The sequence below is a fragment of the Ichthyophthirius multifiliis genome (genome assembly GCF_000220395.1).
Source record: "Ichthyophthirius multifiliis unplaced genomic scaffold scaff_1120509250154, whole genome shotgun sequence".
Classification (NCBI taxonomy): Eukaryota; Ciliophora; class Oligohymenophorea; order Hymenostomatida; genus Ichthyophthirius; species Ichthyophthirius multifiliis.
This window is the reverse complement of record NW_004087037.1, coordinates 172027-188505: the sequence shown is the minus strand read 5'-3', so window position 1 is coordinate 188505 and position 16479 is coordinate 172027. Positions and strand designations below refer to the sequence as shown.

Below are 16479 nucleotides of genomic sequence, written 5' to 3'. Positions count from 1 at the left end.
ACCCCAACCCCAACCCCAACCCCAACCCAACCCCACCCCAACCCCAACCCCAACCCCAACCCCAACCCCAACCCCAACCCCAACCCCAACCCCAACCCCAACCCCAACCCCAACCCCAACCCCAACCCCAACCCCTAAATTCCAAACCCCTAAATCCCATAATTCACATCCCATATCCCAAATCCTACATCCCAAATTTCACACTCAAATTTCTAAATCCTAAAATCTAAACGAAAAACACTAATCCTAAAAAAAAAAAAAAACAGCTCAAAATTATTTGAATAAATTTATTTACTATTTTTTAAAAGTTGAATTTATATTTTTTAATTTTACCTAATATAAATTTTTTTTCACTATTTAATTTTAATATTTATTATTATATACTATAAAAAATAAAAAAAATTTATTCTTTTTATATATAATTATAACAATGAATTTAATAATATTTTTTTAAAAATATTTTAATTCCTTAAATTCATGCAATCGAATATACTTAATTTTTTTTTTAAAAAAAAAATAATATTAAAGTTTTATTAAATTTAACAAAAATATTTCTTATTGCTAATAAAAAATTAATATTTATTATAATAAAATATTTTACTTTATTTTATTTTCATTATTTATTTATTCAATAAATTCACTCTTTTATTAAATAATATTTTTTTTTAATTTTACGCTGAATATAATAAATTAATATTTTTTTTTTAAATTATTTAAATTTTTTATTTTATACAAGATATTTTATTATAATGTTTAAAAAAAAAACATCATCATATAATCTAGATCTTCCAATATTTTCTGTAAAAACATTTTTAGAAAATAATAAAAAAAAATAATAAAGGTTTTAGGATATTAGGATAAAATTATTTTTGGAGGAGGTGGTGGTGGTAAAAAATATGGTTTGAAAAATTAATTAGTAAAAATAATGATAAATTAATAAATAAAATTTAATAAAAGTTTATATTTTAGAGAGGAAATGGTACAGAAAGATTAACAAAAATACTTAATAAATAAGATACCTAAGACGACATAATTCAAAAAATGAATTTAAACATAAAATTTGATTTATTAGCATGTTGTGCAGATGGAAATGCAATTTTTTATAAAATAGATAACTAAAATAATTATTTATAAGAATTATTAAGAGTGTAAGCTGACTTTTCAGATCCGGAGCCTCCATGTTTAGTAAAATAAAATTTTTAAAAAATTATTAATTTATCTTTAAAATAGAATGATGTAAAATTTAATCATAATGCGACATTAGTGGCTACAGGAGGAGATGATACGATAATAAGGTTTTTATAATTATATTTATATTTAGTAAATCGATTAAAATAGGATTTGGGAATCAAATTATGATAATTAGTATAATTAATTAAATTTAATTAAAAAGTTTGATTTAATAAGTCACACAAGTCCTGTAAACTCCGTTGATTTTCATTTAAATTAGAACTTTGTAAAAAAAATAAAAAAATATATAAATTAATAGAAATATATACTATATAAAAAGCTAATTTCTTCTAGTGATGATAAAAGTTGTAGAATTTTTAATTTAGATAAATAATAATTAATAAAGAAACTAAATTTAGGAGGAGGTTAAAGTGATTTAAATTTAAAATTTAATGGAGCATAGTAATACTTTTATATATTTTTTTTTTTAATATATTAAACTTTTTAATAGCTTTTCTTTAGATTGTTAAAGCATTTATACAATAGCAAACCCATTAAGAGGAAATTCATTTTTTATAAAATGGGAAATTTAAAAAAATAATATTATTCCTGCTAAAACTATAAAATTACATAATTAACCAATAAGCTCTTTTTGTATGAGTTAAGACGGATAATTTATTGGTGTTGGAGGATGTGATGGAACTATAAAAATAGTAAACTTAAGGACAATTAAAATAGAATGTGAATAAAAAAATTTAGATATGGTAGTAAAAGGAGTTAACTTTACTCCTGATTCAAATTATATGATTGCTGGAACACCTGAATTAAATTATGATATTTAAAAAAATTAGAAACCATATGGAATAATAAAAAATTTAATTAATATATGGATATTTATAATATTTTTATCTTCAGTTTATTTATATATTTATTAAAATTTGTTATGATTTAAATAATAAATTAATATTTTAAAAATAGATATAAATATTCTTCATCAAAAAAATATAAATTTAGATTAAAAATAAAAATAAAAATGGAAAAAATTTATTATTATTTTATTTTTTTTATTATTATTGAGTATTAAAAATTACAAATTCATTAAAAAAATTATTTTATATTTTAGAGAAATAAGAATTTTACTAACATTATAAAATATTATAATTAGAAATTGTTTATTTTAAAAATTATCGGCGGCTATATACATATAAATCCTATCCATATTTAAATTTTATTCTTCATTAAATTAATTTAAGACAAAAAAACAAATATTATATAAATTTTTTAAAAATCAATTATATATTTATAATAATTAATATTATTTATTTATTCATATAATTGTTAAATCGTCATTAAAGTATAAGTGAATAGCTGGAATATACCATTAATCTTCAGGAATATCAAGTCTTTTTATTATATAATAATATATAATATATACTTAAAATATTTATAATTAAAATATTTAACTCTTAAAATTCTTCTGTTTCATCTTATATTCCATTTTCTTCTAAATTTTTTTCCATATCTAAAGGAACTTTTATTCTTTTCCAAGTATAACTTGCCGCATGGAAATTAATAATTTTATATCTATCTAATATTTCATTAATAGTTTCTTCAGATGGAATCTTTAATTAAAATAAATAAATTATTATAATAAATAGATACTTCTAAAATATCTTCATGATGAGAAAGCATATTAACTATTTTAATTTTACGAGATTTAATTGTTAATACGCCTATAAAGTATTTTTAATTTTTCCACCAAGGGGTATCTTAATCTTAATTGGACATATCTACTACATGTAAATACTAACCTTATGGACAATAATAAACTAACTCACCTTTATTAATATCTATTTATTTTCTAGGTTCTTTGCTATCATTATCGAACCAATAAGTTATATCATTACCTGCTACTTCAATTAAAGGTTTGCAATAAATGGCTTTATATATATATAAATTAATATATATATATATATATATATATATATATTATATATACTTATATATTTATTTATATATATATATATATATTCTTTTACATGAAATATTTTATTAAATAAGCTCAGTTAAATCATAGACTTTATTAAAAAATGAAACCCAACAATCGTTAGCTGTATTATGAATTTTCACATCTTAAGGTGTATAATATCTTCTTTTTTTGTAAGGTTTAGGTAAATATTATGTAATATTATCTAATTTTTGTTACATTTTATATAAATAAATATATAAATTATTTAATTAAAATTAGTTATTTTTTTATATTATTAAAAAAAATACAATATAAAAGTAAAATAAAAATTATTTTATATTATTTAAAAAACCAAAATTTCAAATTGCAAAAAGTGATTTTTAATTAATAGCTTATTTAATATAACCAATTCCTTTAAAATTTCTTCTTAATTTAATAAAATTTTTTTTTTAATATCTAATTTTAGCATCTTTTTCTTTTTTATTCGTATACATTTGATATAACCTTAAAACATTATTCAAATTATTATTAGGAAAATAATTCCTAAAATCTTTTTGTGAATCAAAAAATTTCATAATAAATTCTTATTGTGTGTTAAATAACGCATTATTTTCTTAAATACCATCAAAAACTAAAAAGCTATTTAATTTTGTATTTTTAAAATCATAAGAATTACACTCTGCTTATCTATATGCTTATACTTTTTTGAAGCATTCTTGAAATTTTTAAAAAATTAATTATTAAACAATCGATTGTTCTTTTAATAAATTATTTTCAATTATAGATTAAATGCTTCCATTTTAATTTTATTAAATGTTTTCGTTTAAATCTTAATTATAAATACAGTTGTTATTATTCTTAATATTTTCGAGTTTTTCCATTTATTTTTAAATAGAATTTAAAGAACCTCTATTATATTCTTCTTCTACTATTTCAGAAACAATACTTAGTTTTTAATTATTTTAAAATATAAAATTTTCATTATAATTCTTAGAACGAGAATCTTATTATTTTATTTAATAATGAATTTGAATTTTTGAATCACTTTTTGATCTTTAAGAGCTTTAAGAAGAATTTGAAGAATTAAGAGAAGAACTTTAAGAGGATTTAGAATTTTCAATAAGCTGATATTTTTTATTATTTATGTTTTTAGATTTATTACTTTTTTTATAGTTGGATTCGATTAATAATTGCTTTTATTTATATTATTAAATAATTGTTGTTCTGTTTTGTTAAATATCGTTTATTTAATCTAAATTATTAGAAAGTTAATAAAATTAATTTTTCATCTGTTATAATTCTTTCGAATCCATATTATTTTCAAAGTCAGAAATATCTATTTAATTTCGATCATCTTCAACTTCTTAAAATTCATTATCAAAAAATTAAATTTAAGGCATACAAATAAAAAACTCGAAATCACTTGTATTTATTAGTATGTTTTCTTCTTCATAATTAATATTCATAAAGTCATTTATTGCATTATTTACAAATTCCCATCTTATTTATTTCAAAATTTTTCTAAATATAATTTTTAATAAATATTTTATAAAAATAGTTTAAAAAAAAATTTTCATATATTTTTTGCTATTTATAAAAGATTTTTATTTATTATTTATTTTTTAATAAACATTTTTATATATTACTTACTTAATGCTTTTGTTACCTAAAATACAATAAAACCTTCTATTTGATTTTCTTATAAATTAAACTCTTTTTTAAGGGATTTCTTTAATAAATTTACCTATAACTAAGAATTTATGTTTTTTTTTATCATAAAAAGGACAATAAAGTACATAATGTCCTATTTTATTACAAGCGAAACAAACTTGTTCGAAATTTCTTTCATACACAATAATATTATCTCTAAGTCTACAATAGGTTTCCTAATTTTTTATTGAAGAAAATGAAATATAATAAGATTTATAAAAAACAAAATACATAATCTTTAGGAAAAGATTTTAAAATTTCTAAAAAATCATCTCTTTTAAAATATGCTAAGTTAGATGGTTTTAGGCATTTAGCACCTGTTTTTTCTTCTTAAGAAGAGAAAAAACTATAATTACCAAGTATATCACCTGACTTTTTTTTTTTCAAAAAATTTAAAAAAAAATTAATTTTTAAACTTTTGCTTATCCTATTTTTCTTTATTCCATTCCTATTTCTTAATATATTTCAACTAATCCATTATAAAGAAAATAAATACAGTCATTATTACTATTTTGCAAATATACATAATCGCCAGGTTATAGAATAAGTTCTTTCATTTAAAGACAAAATTTTTCCTTTGCTTCATTCGAAAAATTCAGATTTATTAATTTATAAGATGATAATATTTTGCCAAAAAACTCCTTTTTAAACTCTGATTATATATTAATTGAAAGATTCTCAATTATTTCTTCACCTCTTTTATGTTTATTATTTTACAAAAGATTTTAATATTCTAAACTTTTTAGAATTTTCAATTAAGTCCTTTTAGAGATTTACCTCTTATTTAAATATATATTAATATCGTATTTATTTTATTTAAAATCAATCTCTTTTTTTGATATTTCTTAAAATATAGTACCTAAAAAATTTAAAAAAATAAATAAGCATTAGTTTTTTTTTAAAAAAATAATAATATTAAATTATGTAAAAACCTATCATATTCATCGAATAACCAAATAATCCACAACTAATAATTGTAATATTAATAATAAGAATTTTTTCTCTTACAGTTTAAGGCGTAATATCCCCATAACCAACCGTGACCATGGTAATTATCGCAAAATAGAAACTATTTAAAAACCTAATATCAATATCCGAATCCACTATCCCTTATTTATGTAACCAAGTATCTGTCCTTCCCATTGAAATGTCAATTTAAGCTACAAAATGAAATGCACAAGCAAAAAAATGAGCCATAGTAAAAATTAAAAAAAGTAGTTTTACTAAACTATATTCAGTATTGAACCTCTGTTAGAGTTGAAAATGCTCGTCTATCATGGCTAGAAGTTAAGGAATTTGATAAATCCTGATCATAAGGATCCATTAATACGTATTGTTCCCCTGAATTGAAAAACTAATTGCAGATAAAAGGTTAATCCAAAAATTAAACTTCAAATAATTAGTTTAAATTTCAATAATATCAACCACTAAGAGACCATTTTAATAAAAAGCCAAATTAAAATTGATAAAAATATCAACATAAAGCACAATTTAAGGAAATATCTTAATAACATAATAAAAAATCTAATTTTTTTCAAAAATATCCCCAAAAGAAGTCTAAAAAGGAATGAAAAAAATGCATACAGCTAAAGCTATTATCAAAAGAAAATTCCAATAAAGAGCTATATTGTCACTAGGTTCTATAACTTTAAGTTTTTGCCTTAAATTCTTAAAATTTAACTCAAATTATTTCAGTTAAAAATAAGTTTTATCATTTACCGCATTTATATGTAAATCTTCCAAATTCCCAAAATTACTATAAAAAGCGTTTTCTTTAAAAATATTTATAAATTTGGTCACTCTTTTCATAATCCCTAAACATTTCCATTAAAAATCTGCTCCACTTAAATTGTGATCTTTTAATTATATTAAAGGATGGCACCCATCTTGGTTTTGGAATTTTTTTTGGATTTATTATTCTTCCAATTACTAAAATTAATCGAAAGATAATTTATAGTTTAATTCTTTTTGGCTTTTTAGCTTTTTTAATTCTATTTATTTTTCATAAAACTATTATTTTCTTAATTAATATAATTAATCTAGTTTTTCTTTTGTTATTATTTTTGTATTATTTTTTCTAAATTAATTATTGGAATATGAGTTTAGTTCATTTTATGATTTTTTATGGAATTTTTATTCGGATTAAACAAATGTAAAAGGGGATAAGATGCTTTCGTACATATTATTATTACCATTAACACTTTTTTATATATTCATATTATTTGCTTAAAATTCCAGATTATTTTCATTTTTTTTTATTGATTCAAAATCATTTAAAGTAAAATTATAATCTAATTCAGTTATTAATTCCCTTTCTCTATCTTATTATTGAAAATTATTTTAGGTAAAAAGCTTTCGACGTTTTTAGGCTCCTGAATTGTTTATGGTTGTATTATCTTATATTTAAATACTTTTTTACGATTCATTTGTTCTTTATTAAATTAAATTATTTAATTCAAATTAAGAAAGATTAAATGATTCCATTTGTTTTTATTTCATTCTTAATAAAGTTATTATATTTTGAATATTAATAAATAAATAACTAGTTTATTATTTATTCAATATGCTATAATTATGTTTAATTAATAAATATTATATTATAAAAGAAAAGTATTAAAGAAATATATATATATATATATATAATATATATATATATATATATATATATTTTTTTGACAAGTATATTTTTTTTAAAAATTAATTTAGTAATTGTTATTATTTAATTTTTAATATATTTGTTTATTATTTATTTTTGTATTAGTTTTCTTTTTTCAATATCAATTACAATTTATTAATATTTATCTTTTTTTTTAAAAAAAAAACTAATAAAATTAAAATTATATTATAAAATAAGGTTTATAAATTTTCTTTAATTATTTAAATATATAATATAATTAAATTTATGAATTTTAATATCTTTGAAATATTTTAAATATTTATAAATTGTATATACATTTAAGAAAAATTGTACTTCATTGTTTTTTACCTTTTCGACATAATTTTAATTTATTTATTTATATTTATAAAATATATAAAATCTTTTGTTTTAATGTTTTACGACATAACAAAAAATTATACTAATTTAATCTATTTCAAAATTTATATAATAGCAAACACATTAAATTTATTCTTTTATAAATTATTCTTTGAATGCATCTTCATATGTACCGGTTTAAATATATATTTACAACAATTATTTTTTTTTTATTAACTAAAATTTCAAATAGTAGTTGTATATATTATTTTCTAAAAAACTAAAAAAACTAAAATAAGGATAATATTTTTTTTTTTATTGGATTTTAAATAAAAATTATAGAACAAATATTATATCTATATAAAAAGTTTTTGATAAGTTTTTTATAATAAAAAATAATAATAGTTAACATAAAGAACAAATACTATATTATTTAGATTATTATTTATACTTTATTTTTTTATGATAGAAATAGAATACCTATTTTATTTAGAAATGCTTTTTATTTGAAATTTCCTTATTTAAGAAAAAAATATAGCCTTTTAATAAAATAATCAATATATAATTAAAAGTTAATTTTATTTAATTATAACTTAATAAAAAAAGATTTTTTTATTAATTTGCCAATTAAATTAAAATTTAAATTTAACTTTAAATTAAATTAATTTTATTATTTTATTCAATAATTAAAGCAAAATAATATAAGACTAAATAAAAATTATAATACGGAAGTTAAAAATTAATTTAATAATAAGTCATTATAATATATTTTATTATAAATATATACATAGTCCATTTGAAAAAATAATAAAATATAATCAAAATATATATATATATATATATTAAAATTATGAAATTAAACAAAAAAATTAAAATTACAAATTAATAATATTTTAAATTTAACAAGAGAAAAAAAAAATATTAATTATAATTTTTTATTTAAAAAAACAAATAACAAAATAAAAAAAAAAAACATTTTTACTTTTGCAAACCCAAATTATCCCGTTAATGCAAGTTTCGAAAAAATGGGCCAAACAGAAAACTATCGTTGAAACAACAAAAAAGAGTATTTTCGGATAAACAACAAAACATGATTATTCTACTTTAAAAACTTATTTCTTAAAAGGAACAGATTCAAGATAACTACAAACTTCTCAACGCAATGATCTCTTAAAATTCGTGAATTAAGATTAAAAAGGAAAATCTTTCCTTGTATACAATTCTAACGAAGCCTAAAGAAAACTAGCTGATTGGTAATCAAAATTATCATGGATAAAACCTTTCTATGCTTTAAAATCTAATCCTATAGCCCCTTTAGTAAGAGATTTAACATCAAATGGTGCTGGCCTAGACGTTGCTTCCTAAGGAGAAATTAGAAATGGGTTAGATATGGGATTAAACCCCAAAAACATGATATATTCAAACCCTATAAAAGAAGAAAAGACATCTAATACGCAGTTAAAAATAACATATTGTACACAACTGCTGATTCTTTCGATGAGTTAATAAAAATCAAAGAACTTGCTCCTTAAATGAAGATTTTATGGAGAATTTCGATTCCTGAAGACAACTCGAAATAGTTAGCTACTGAGTTTTCTAACAAGTTTGGAGACGATATCATTTCTTTAGAAGATGCTAAATACAAATTCAAATATATGGCTAAAGAATTGGGTGTAAATATACACGGAATCCACTTCCATTGCGGTAGTGGCAAAAACGGCTCCACTTCATTCCAAAAAGCAGTCTAAATGGCAAGAAAATGCATTCAAATAGGCCGTTAATATGGGCATTCTATGGAAATATTAGATTTAGGTGGTGGATATCCTGCTGGAGATTTGAATTAAGAAACGATAGATGCTTTATAAGTTACTAAAAACGATTCTTTGGGATATTAAGTAGTGGCAGAACCAGGTCGTCATTTTTCATAAAACACTTGTTATTTATTCACTAGAATTTTAGCTAAAAGAGTTAAATAAGGAAGAATTTGTTACCATTTGAATGACTCCTTGTACCATTCTTTTAATTGTATTTTAATGGACGGTGTTTCTTTTGAAAATGAAAATAATTAATTTTATAAATGTGTAGATAATTCTACATAAGAACAATTTGATATTTAAGAAACTAAATCACTCAAGGATCCTTATTTGGAATGACTTGTGATGGACAAGATGTTGTCGCCAAAAATATTAGTTTTCCTTAAAATATGAATGTTGGTGATTGGATGTGCTTTAGTGGAATGGGAAGTTATACTTATGGACCTAAAAGCAAATTTAATGGAATGGAAAGTACAACTAGAGTGTTCTTATGGGATTCTGAGATCAAAGAATAGAAAAATAAGTCAAGTTAATAAAAATAATAATAATAATAATAATAAGAATAAGAATAAGAAGATTTCCCCTTGATATGGAAACCTGCTATTGCTGCAAGTGGAAGCAGAGTATGAGAAAAATCTATTTTTTATAATATTATATTTATTAATATGTTATTTTTGGTAAAATAATATTTTATCATTTTCTTTATATTTTTTCTTTGCGGTATTTTTAATATAAAATATTTCTATCAATTAATTACAATATAATTAATTTTATATAATTTCTAAACTAAACAAATAATCGAAATAGATTGAAATTAATTTTATTAAGTATTAAATTTAAATAAAAATAACAAAATTATTGTTAAAAAATAATTCTTTATTATAAAAAAATGAAAAACACTAAAAAAATATATAATTTAATATAAAAAAAATTATAATTATAAAAAAAAATATAATTTTTTAAAATAATAAATTATAAAAAAAAGAAATTAAAATAAAAAACAAACAAAATAAAAAAAAGATATTTTTTAAAAAAATTTACATATTATTTATTAATAAAAAAAAGGACAATCATTCAATATAGCCGTAATTTTCGTCATCAGGTATTGAACAAATAATTCTGTGTGTGTGTATAGCAGTTATTTTAACTCTTAATTTCGATCCAACAATAATATTTTTTCCGTCAGCATCAAGTTTTCCATCTTAAATAGAACTGAAAAAAATTAAAAAATATTATATAAATATAAATTAATATAAAATATATATATATATATATTAATAAATATATATTATATATTTATTTAAATTTATATATATATATATAATTAAAAAATTACGAATGCCATGAATCAGGTAAATTATCAATCGGAATACAAAATCTCTCATCTGGTCCTATTGTTCCGTCTATCGAATTATTATTTATTTTTTGGACTACAATATCAACAGTTTATCCTTCCTCTAATTTAAATGTAATTGCATCAAATTAAATTTCTACTTTAATAAACCCATCTAAGTCTATAATTGGATCTGCTAATCCTCTAATATTTGTTATATATATAATATGACCAAATTATTGACTTTCTATTCCTTCAACTTTTTAAAACAATTCTTTTTTTAAAAATTCATTGTTATTTAAATCATTTGTTCTTCTTTAAATTTCATGCATGTCTTTTGGATGAATTAATAACACAGTCCTAATACCTTAAGTTTCAAAAAACATTTATTTATATATTTTTAAAATTTTAATTTTTTAGTAAATTATTTAGTAGATTATTGTAAAAAATTAAATATATATTATGAAATTTTTATTTTCATAAAAAAACTAAGTAAATGAATTATTATATATTACTTTTTATTATAGTTTTTTTTTTTTATTTGATTTTTGTTTATATAATTCAATAAAAAATACGCCATAGGCAATATATTAAGGTTTACAAAAAAAATACCGAATAAATAAAAAAAATAAAAATTAAAAAGTGATATATACAAAAGCAAAAATACATTAAAATATTTAAATAATTAAGAGAAAAATATTTATATATTAGTTAATAATAAATTATTCAATAATATATTACTTTTATTAAAAAAGTTATAAATACTTTGAATAAATTAATCATAAAAATTTGATAATTTTAATCAACATAAATAATTGTAAAAAAATAATATTTTTCTCATTTTTATTATTATATTAAATTATATATATATCATAATATCTTTATTTCAAACTAAAAGTTATATTTATAATAATATAAAAAAAATTATAATGTTTATATACTAATATATTTAAATAAAAAATTATATAAAAAAAATAGAGAAAAAAAAAAAAAAATATTTAATATAAAATGAGTAATATTTATGATAATGAAAATAGAAATTATGAATCTGACATAGACGACTAAGAAAAGGAAATAATTTAATAAAAAGAGCAGTTAGAATAAAAAATAGAAGATTTAGAATTAAATAACAAATTACCTGTTAGATTCCATGCACACGGACTTTAAAATAATATTGATTTGAAAAAATTAGAATAATTTTTAAAAAAATAAGATCCTTATATTAATTTTAAATTAAGCAAATAAAATAATATCATTTAAATAGACTGTTAAGATTTTGATTCTGCTTATATCATACTAGATAAATAATAATAATCTTACTAAGGATAAAAAATAAATCTATAAATAGTTGAAGAAATAAATAATATAGATAATATATAATAAAAATAAAAATAAAATGAATAAGAAAAAAAAATATAATAATAATAATAATAATAATAATAATAATAATAATAATAATAATAATAATAGTAATTTAATTAAATTTAAAAGGTAATACCTTAAAAATAAGAATTTCATAATTTTGCTGATGGATGGTGAATAGATTTTTAATTTTTTTAAGAACTTATTAAATTTTTACATTTATTTATTTTATTTTCTTCTATTTTTTTTATTACCTATAAATAAAATGATCATTTTATTTTTTTTTAATTATTTTTTTAATTAAACCTATAAATATTTTTCATTTTTTTTTCTATTTATATTATTATTCTTTTTTTTAGTGATAAAAATTAATTATTATATTTCTTAGTCTTTAGTCTGTATTTGCATTTTTATAAAAAGGAAAATTTTATTTTTGATTTTAAAGTATTTTTACTTTGTCATATATTTAATTTTAATTTTATTATTACAGACTATAAAACATAAATAAAACTAAACTATTAAACAAAAAATTAACATAAAATAATATAAATTTATATTAAATAAAATAGCAAAATCTAAATCATAAATCAGCTAATATGAAATGTTTAAATTATAAAATAAAAATTGATAAAACGTAAATAATAATTTATCACTATTCTGTTTTTTTATTAAAAGGGTAAAGACTATGAAATAATATTATTTAAAGTAATTTTTTTGCAATAAAATTAAGTATTAGATGACTTTAATTATTTGTTTTCTTAAAAATTAATCTTTTTAAATAATAATAAATAAGAATAAATAATTGATAAAACTGTAAATTAAGTAATTTATTCACATCAGCTGCTAATAAAGATATTTAATCAAATTTTAAGTATTTTACAGGCTGAAAATAATTTATAAATGAAATGTATACATTATAGTTATAATAAAAATTCGATTTAACTTTAATCTAGAGAACTATGATAGATCAAACTAATTATTTAATATAATAAATAATATATAAATAATTTTTATTCTAATTTTAATTTTTTATTTTTTGTTCAATTATTAAATTAATACTTCTGTAATTTATCTATAATTATTTATTTTAAATTATATATATATATATATATATAAAAAAATTATGTATATAAATATATATATAAATATATATTTATTTATATATATATATATAATAAATTATTAATATAAATATATTCTTGCATAAAAATAATAATAACATTTCAAAAGATTTATATAATATATAAGTTTATATATATATCTTGATATAAAGTAATAATTTTAATAAATAATATCAATTAGTCCCTTTATATATTTATAATTTTATATTAATTAAATGTTATATTTTCAATTACTAAATGTGTTTTAAAATTATTATTTTTAATCAGAATTTTTTATAAATAAAAATTACTTTAATTATAAAAATTAATATTTAAAAAATATTTTTTATTTATAATATAAATAAATAGCATTTTTAAAAATAGTTCATTTATATTTTTTATTTATAATTTATTATTTAATTTAAATTTTTTATTTTTTAAAAATCTTTTTATTATTTAATAAATATATTTTTTAAAAAAAAGAATAAAAACTCGAAAAAAGAAGATTATTAATATAATTATTTTACACAGAAAAATATTTATAAATTTTTTTACTTTTAATATCGATTTTGTAATATTTTATTTATATACCATTTAATAAATAAAAATTGTTATATTATGTGCTCTTAATGATATTAAATAATAGTTATTATTTTAACAACCAATTTTAAAATTCCATAGAAACAAACATTTAAAATAATATTTTAAATTTATAAAATTTATATTTTTATTACATAAAAACTTAGACTCTTAAAAATTTAAAAATAAAAAATAATCAATGTATTATTTTCTATTAAAATATTTAAATTTATTAACAAGTTTTTATTTTTATTAAATATTTACCTAATTATTTTTATTTATATATTTGTTTTAATATTAATATAGTGTATATAATATGATCTCTATTATTATTTATTTATCAAATTTTTAGTTCTTAAATTTGTAAATGCTAAATTATTTTAATTTTTTATTTATTTTAAATACTATTATTATTATCAATTCATATTTAAATTTTATATAATCAAATAAATACAATTTTTATTTATTTTTAATTTTATTTTATTCACATTTTTATTTAAAAATATATATTTATAAATTAAAAATCATGATTTTAATTTTTTTATATAATTAATGAAGAAAGATTTTATATTTATATAATATATAAATTAAATATTATATTTAGAATTTTTTAAAAATTCCTATTTGAAAAATTTAAATGCAATTTATTTTAAATTTTAATTAAATAAAATAAAAAATAGCAAATAAATAAATAAAATCAATTATTTCTTCTTAACGATTATTTAAATCTATATCCCAATTTAATTAACATATCAATAAATTCATCTTCAAGATTTTTCGAAGTACTAATCAAGCTAACAAGTTAAATAAAATTTTATTTTTCAGAAACTGTAAAAATATCATTTGGTAAAGTTTCAAAAATTTAACTAAAATACAAACTACTTTATTCAGGTAAAGTTTAGGACTAAGCAATAAAAATATCATAAATATATTCCCTTATTTCTTTTCTTGGTACATCGCTTAAAGCTTTAATTAATTTAGTAGTATATTACTTACAAATATTTCCTTAAAAATAATTTTTAAACTAATTAAACTACTTCTATGAATTTTTAATTCTCGATTATTATTCATCAGTAAAGGAAAGATAAATATATTCTATAAATGTATAAAGAGACTTAGCAGCTTCATGATGCTCAATACCAATTGATAAGTCAACCAAATTCAAAATTTACTCTAAAGATTTAGAATTAATAATAATATCAGGATAATACTTCAAAAATCTGCCCAAAAATCCAAAGAAATCTTCCGTAATATCTGGATTATCGACCACCTTTTAATAATTAGGAATTAATTACAAAGTAATTTATACAAACTACTCAAAGGCTTAAACCAAAAGAGATTCAAAGTGAGGATAATTTTAGAAAATTTTGATGGTTTTTTCAACCAAATAAAGACATCCAGATTAATTAGTTTATCTATATAGCTCTATTACTTAAGGAATGAATTCTGGATAGAAAATATCAAAGTCTTCATTTAATTTATCTATAAATTATTTCAGCAAAGAGATTATATTTTCAATAAGTCTAGTTTCATTTTTCAAATTTTCAATTATATGTTTCAAAACAGGCCATATTTCTTTAAAAATCTCAGCCAAAAGTTAGTGGGGAAAAGATCCTTTTTTTTCCCTCAAAGGAACACTTTGGACTATGTTTTTTAAAGCTTTTAACGGTTTTTTTAAATTTTCAATTACCTCTTCCCCTTTTTATTTTTCTTAGGGTAATTATATATAAAGAGCCAACTCATGTGCATAAGGTTTACACAATTAAAGTAAAAAATCCTTTATGTACTAATCGTTTGCACATACAGCCTTTGAAATTCCGGTTATTACTTAAAAGTTGTAAAGCATTTTTTAAAAAATATTTTATAAAAAAGACTATATGTTTTATTAAACGAACAAAGGGCATATATTACATACTGTTTCGAATGCACTTTCTGATATTTCTTATAATAAAGGAGTTTCAATATGTTTTACAATCAAATTAAAAGCCAATAAACATGCTTTTTAGTCTTTATTTAAAATAAAAGAACTTGTTATTATGAATGAAAGAATTGTTCTATTTAATCTGACTTAATCTGTATTTATTTAAAGTACGAAATTTGTTATTTCTAAAATATATTATTTTTCTTTCGAACTAAGATTTTCTAAATCCTCTTGCATTTACTCTTTACTTTTTTCACCTCTAAAACTATTAATAGACTCATTAACAGCACATAAATAGCTCTCTAGTTTTGAAACTTTTTTCAAATCTTAAAAATCACACAGATAGCTATTCATTTATTTTGCAAAATAAAAAAGTACATTTTCCAATCCAACTAATTTTGACAAATCTCCAATTAAACCTTTCAATATATATCTTTATTCTTATTAAATTTCGAAAGTATCACTCATATTACTAATTTACTTTTGATTATTACTTTGATATAAAAGGAAATTTTCCTCATCAAAAGATATTAAATCAACACTAAAT

General features: G+C 18.0%; 3 protein-coding genes across 3 annotated transcripts, besides 20 other annotated features; 1 reads left to right on the top strand and 2 right to left on the bottom strand. All coding sequences in view use genetic code 6, as the record gives it.

Moving 5' to 3' along the window:
• Positions 1-135: a microsatellite.
• An 18-nt stretch (positions 136-153) lies between these two features.
• Positions 154-194: a microsatellite.
• A 2303-nt stretch (positions 195-2497) lies between these two features.
• On the bottom strand, positions 2498-3406 carry IMG5_051740 (hypothetical protein; the record flags this gene model as incomplete). The annotated part of the gene is made up of 4 exons (XM_004037433.1): positions 3210-3406; positions 2833-3110; positions 2635-2792; positions 2498-2573 (listed from the first exon to the last, which is right to left on the bottom strand). The coding sequence occupies exons 1-4, from the start codon at positions 3376-3378 to the stop codon at positions 2498-2500; spliced, it is 681 nt and encodes a 226-aa protein (XP_004037481.1). The 5' UTR covers positions 3379-3406.
• Positions 2601-2632: a microsatellite.
• Positions 3114-3201: a microsatellite.
• A 4064-nt stretch (positions 3407-7470) lies between the features above and the next one.
• Positions 7471-7517: a microsatellite.
• A 1574-nt stretch (positions 7518-9091) lies between these two features.
• Positions 9092-9976, top strand: IMG5_051730 (ornithine decarboxylase, putative; the record flags this gene model as incomplete). Its single annotated transcript, XM_004037432.1, has 1 exon — positions 9092-9976. One exon carries the CDS (start codon positions 9092-9094, stop codon positions 9974-9976), a length of 885 nt encoding a protein of 294 aa, XP_004037480.1.
• Positions 9977-10167: 191 nt separating this feature from the next.
• Positions 10168-10209: a microsatellite.
• Positions 10168-10212: a microsatellite.
• Positions 10213-10515: 303 nt separating this feature from the next.
• Positions 10516-10620: a microsatellite.
• Positions 10538-10595: a microsatellite.
• Positions 10558-10621: a microsatellite.
• An 86-nt stretch (positions 10622-10707) lies between these two features.
• Positions 10708-11356, bottom strand: IMG5_051720 (RNA polymerase n-terminal domain protein; the record flags this gene model as incomplete). The annotated part of the gene is made up of 2 exons (XM_004037431.1): positions 10708-10849; positions 10974-11356. 2 exons carry the CDS (start codon positions 11354-11356, stop codon positions 10708-10710), a joined length of 525 nt encoding a protein of 174 aa, XP_004037479.1.
• Positions 10857-10933: a microsatellite.
• Positions 10867-10960: a microsatellite.
• Positions 11357-11672: 316 nt separating the features above from the next.
• Positions 11673-11710: a microsatellite.
• A 619-nt stretch (positions 11711-12329) lies between these two features.
• Positions 12330-12444: a microsatellite.
• Positions 12445-13425: 981 nt separating this feature from the next.
• Positions 13426-13506: a microsatellite.
• Positions 13465-13529: a microsatellite.
• A 295-nt stretch (positions 13530-13824) lies between these two features.
• Positions 13825-13874: a microsatellite.
• Positions 13841-13897: a microsatellite.
• Positions 13841-13904: a microsatellite.
• Positions 13905-14215: 311 nt separating this feature from the next.
• Positions 14216-14274: a microsatellite.
• Between the last annotated feature and the right edge of the window lie 2205 nt (positions 14275-16479).